General features: G+C 35.4%; 1 protein-coding gene across 1 annotated transcript; it reads left to right on the top strand.

The window, feature by feature from the left end:
* The first annotated feature begins 577 nt into the window (after positions 1-577).
* Positions 578-1,780, top strand: LOC113856507 (transcription termination factor MTERF6, chloroplastic/mitochondrial-like). Its single transcript, XM_027488341.1, has one exon. The coding sequence runs from the start codon at positions 578-580 to the stop codon at positions 1,778-1,780; it is 1,203 nt and encodes a 400-aa protein (XP_027344142.1).
* Positions 1,781-2,558: the final 778 nt, after the last annotated feature.

Below are 2,558 nucleotides of genomic sequence, written 5' to 3'. Positions count from 1 at the left end.
AAATCCTATACTTTCGTCTTAGATTGAGACGAATTTATAGTATTAAGACACTTGTCCTACATTACAGATACGAATTGAGTGACGAATGTCAACATATAACGTATTTTGTCCCTATTTTAGGCGAAATGATTAAATTTAAAATAAAAAAATTATTTTTGTCTGATTGGTATACGAAATACATGCTGATGTGGCAAAAAAAAAAAAAACCTGGAAAGGGAATAAGTTTTAATTTTGTTTTAATTGATAATTATTTTTTAAAAAAGCTTTATTTTAATCATTAAGCCCAAATTTTTGGGTATAACACCTTATTCAACCCAAATTTAAAGGTGTCCTTCCAATTACTTTTCTACATGATTCTTCCGGCTAACTGCTGAAGAGGGTTTAAACTGAAAAATACAAGCAGAGCAAATGGCGTCTATGGTGTTCTCCTCCACAACTACGGACTCTCCGAAAACCAGGTGTCTGTCATGCTCTAAAGGTGAATGTAGTTACTTTTAGCAATACTCTTCATCGGCAACGCTTTTGAAAGGTACCTTCGTCAATTGCGTTTCTACCTGTAGAGTATGTGAGCGAATAAATGGTTCCTAATTTTCTGATTATAAGATTTACTGCAACTGCATATGCATCATCATTCACACACTACAACAATAAGGGAACCCAAATCCTATTGGGTTCTCTTCTGCTACACAAACACAATGCTTCACTTCATCTTTTCAGATCATTCACCTCTGATATAAACAACCATAAAGGTGACACCTTTACTGTGTCTTACCTCGTAAACTCATGTGGGGTGTCCCCAGAATTGGCCAAGAAACTCTCCATAAAGGTGCATTTGAAAAACCCAGATGGCCCAAATGCTGTTCTTGATCTTCTCAAGGCCTATGGGTTCTCCAAAACCCATGTTGCAAATCTTGTGGCTAAATATCCAGAGGTGCTTACTGCAAAGGCCGATAATACCCTTTTGCCTAAACTCAAGTTCTTTCATTCTGTTGGAGTTTCCAACACTGACATGCCTAAGATTATAATCCGTAACTACCTTATTTTGCGGAGAAGTTTGGAAAAGTGCCTCATCCCACGTTACGAGTTACTTAGAAGTGTGGTTCGCAATGATGAGGAAGTTGTTAGAGTTTTGAGAAGCGACCCATTTGGTTTTACATATTGTGAAACAAGGAATCATTTGGTTCGAAACATTGAGGTTTTGAGGCAATGTGGTGTGCCACAAGCTTCCATTTCTCTCCTTGTGGTCCATTTTCCCTCCGTGTCCAATGCAAAGCATTCCAAATTTGTGGAAGCTATAAAAATAGTTGAGGAAATTGGGTTCGATCCTTTGAAAACATCTTTTGTCCAGGGTCTCCAAGTGCTTTTACATCTGAGTAAAGTGAGATGGGAGACGAAATTTGAGGTTTATGAGAGGTGGGGCTGGGACCGCGAAATGGCCCTTCGAGCATTTATAAAGTTTCCCACTTTTATGGCTTTGTCAGAGAAGATAGTTACGGAAAAAATGAATTTTCTAGTGAATGATATGGGTTTGACATCAGAAAATATTGCTGAATATCCTCCAATTCTGGCCTACAACTTGAAGAAGAGGATTATCCCTAGATTCTCAGTAATTAAAATCTTGGTATCTAAAGGTCTGCTTGAGAATAACTTGCACTTCAGTTCCTTCATATGCTTAAGTGAGGAAAAGTTTTTGAAGAAATTTGTCAACAACTTTCAGAAAGATTTGCCTCATTTACAAGATGTATACACAGATTTGATCAATTGTGAGAATGTGATATAGTCTTTTAAGGCTTTTGCAGTCTATTGTTCTTACTTTCAACTTTTCTGTTTCAATAAAAATTTTCACTTTCTGTTTTATTTTTCTTGGGTAGAGGTACATTTGATCGAATTTATAGGGTATTGGTTGTATAATCAAGTATTGATGAATTTTATCTTGATTGCTGTCTTTTTGTTCTAAGTATGTTTATCACTTATGGGAAACTTGTTCCATCCCTGCGATTTTTTGCATCCATTTAAACAAAAATAACCTGTGATAGACTTTTCTATGCTTAAAACTATCTTTGAGCTAGAGTGTACTGAGGGGATAAAAGACCATGTTCATTTAATTTGAAATTGAGTCAAATTGCACTTAATTGTTCTACTATTACCTATGTTTAATAAATGAGTTATGTTAAAATGGCTTGCAACTTTAGGATATGGACCCTTAAACTTGTCAATATATCTTGTTAATGTATACTGTTTTGTGGAGTTGCGGTTACATTATTACATTTTTATTTTACTTTTGCCAATTACTTGTAATCTTTATGATATGTAGATTATTTTGTGAGAATAACTGGAAAGGCAGGGAAGTTTAGGGTGTGATTGGAAATATGTTGGGAAACAACCTAACATACATTTACCAGGAAGCAACTAATCATTTCTTCTCCGTTTATATGCTTGGAAGTTCGAACTTCATGCTCACCGGAAAACAAGCACACACTTTCACAAATATTGTTGATAGCCAGTGTAAATTTACTGCTTTGTTGTTTCTTTAATGAAGATATTGAAGACCAATGTGC

Source organism: Abrus precatorius, unplaced genomic scaffold, assembly GCF_003935025.1.
Source record: "Abrus precatorius isolate BTA unplaced genomic scaffold, Abrus_2018 Scaffold11, whole genome shotgun sequence".
NCBI classification, from domain to species: domain Eukaryota; kingdom Viridiplantae; phylum Streptophyta; class Magnoliopsida; order Fabales; family Fabaceae; genus Abrus; species Abrus precatorius.
Note: the sequence above shows the minus strand (reverse complement) of the source record. Positions and strands in the feature narration are given on the sequence as shown.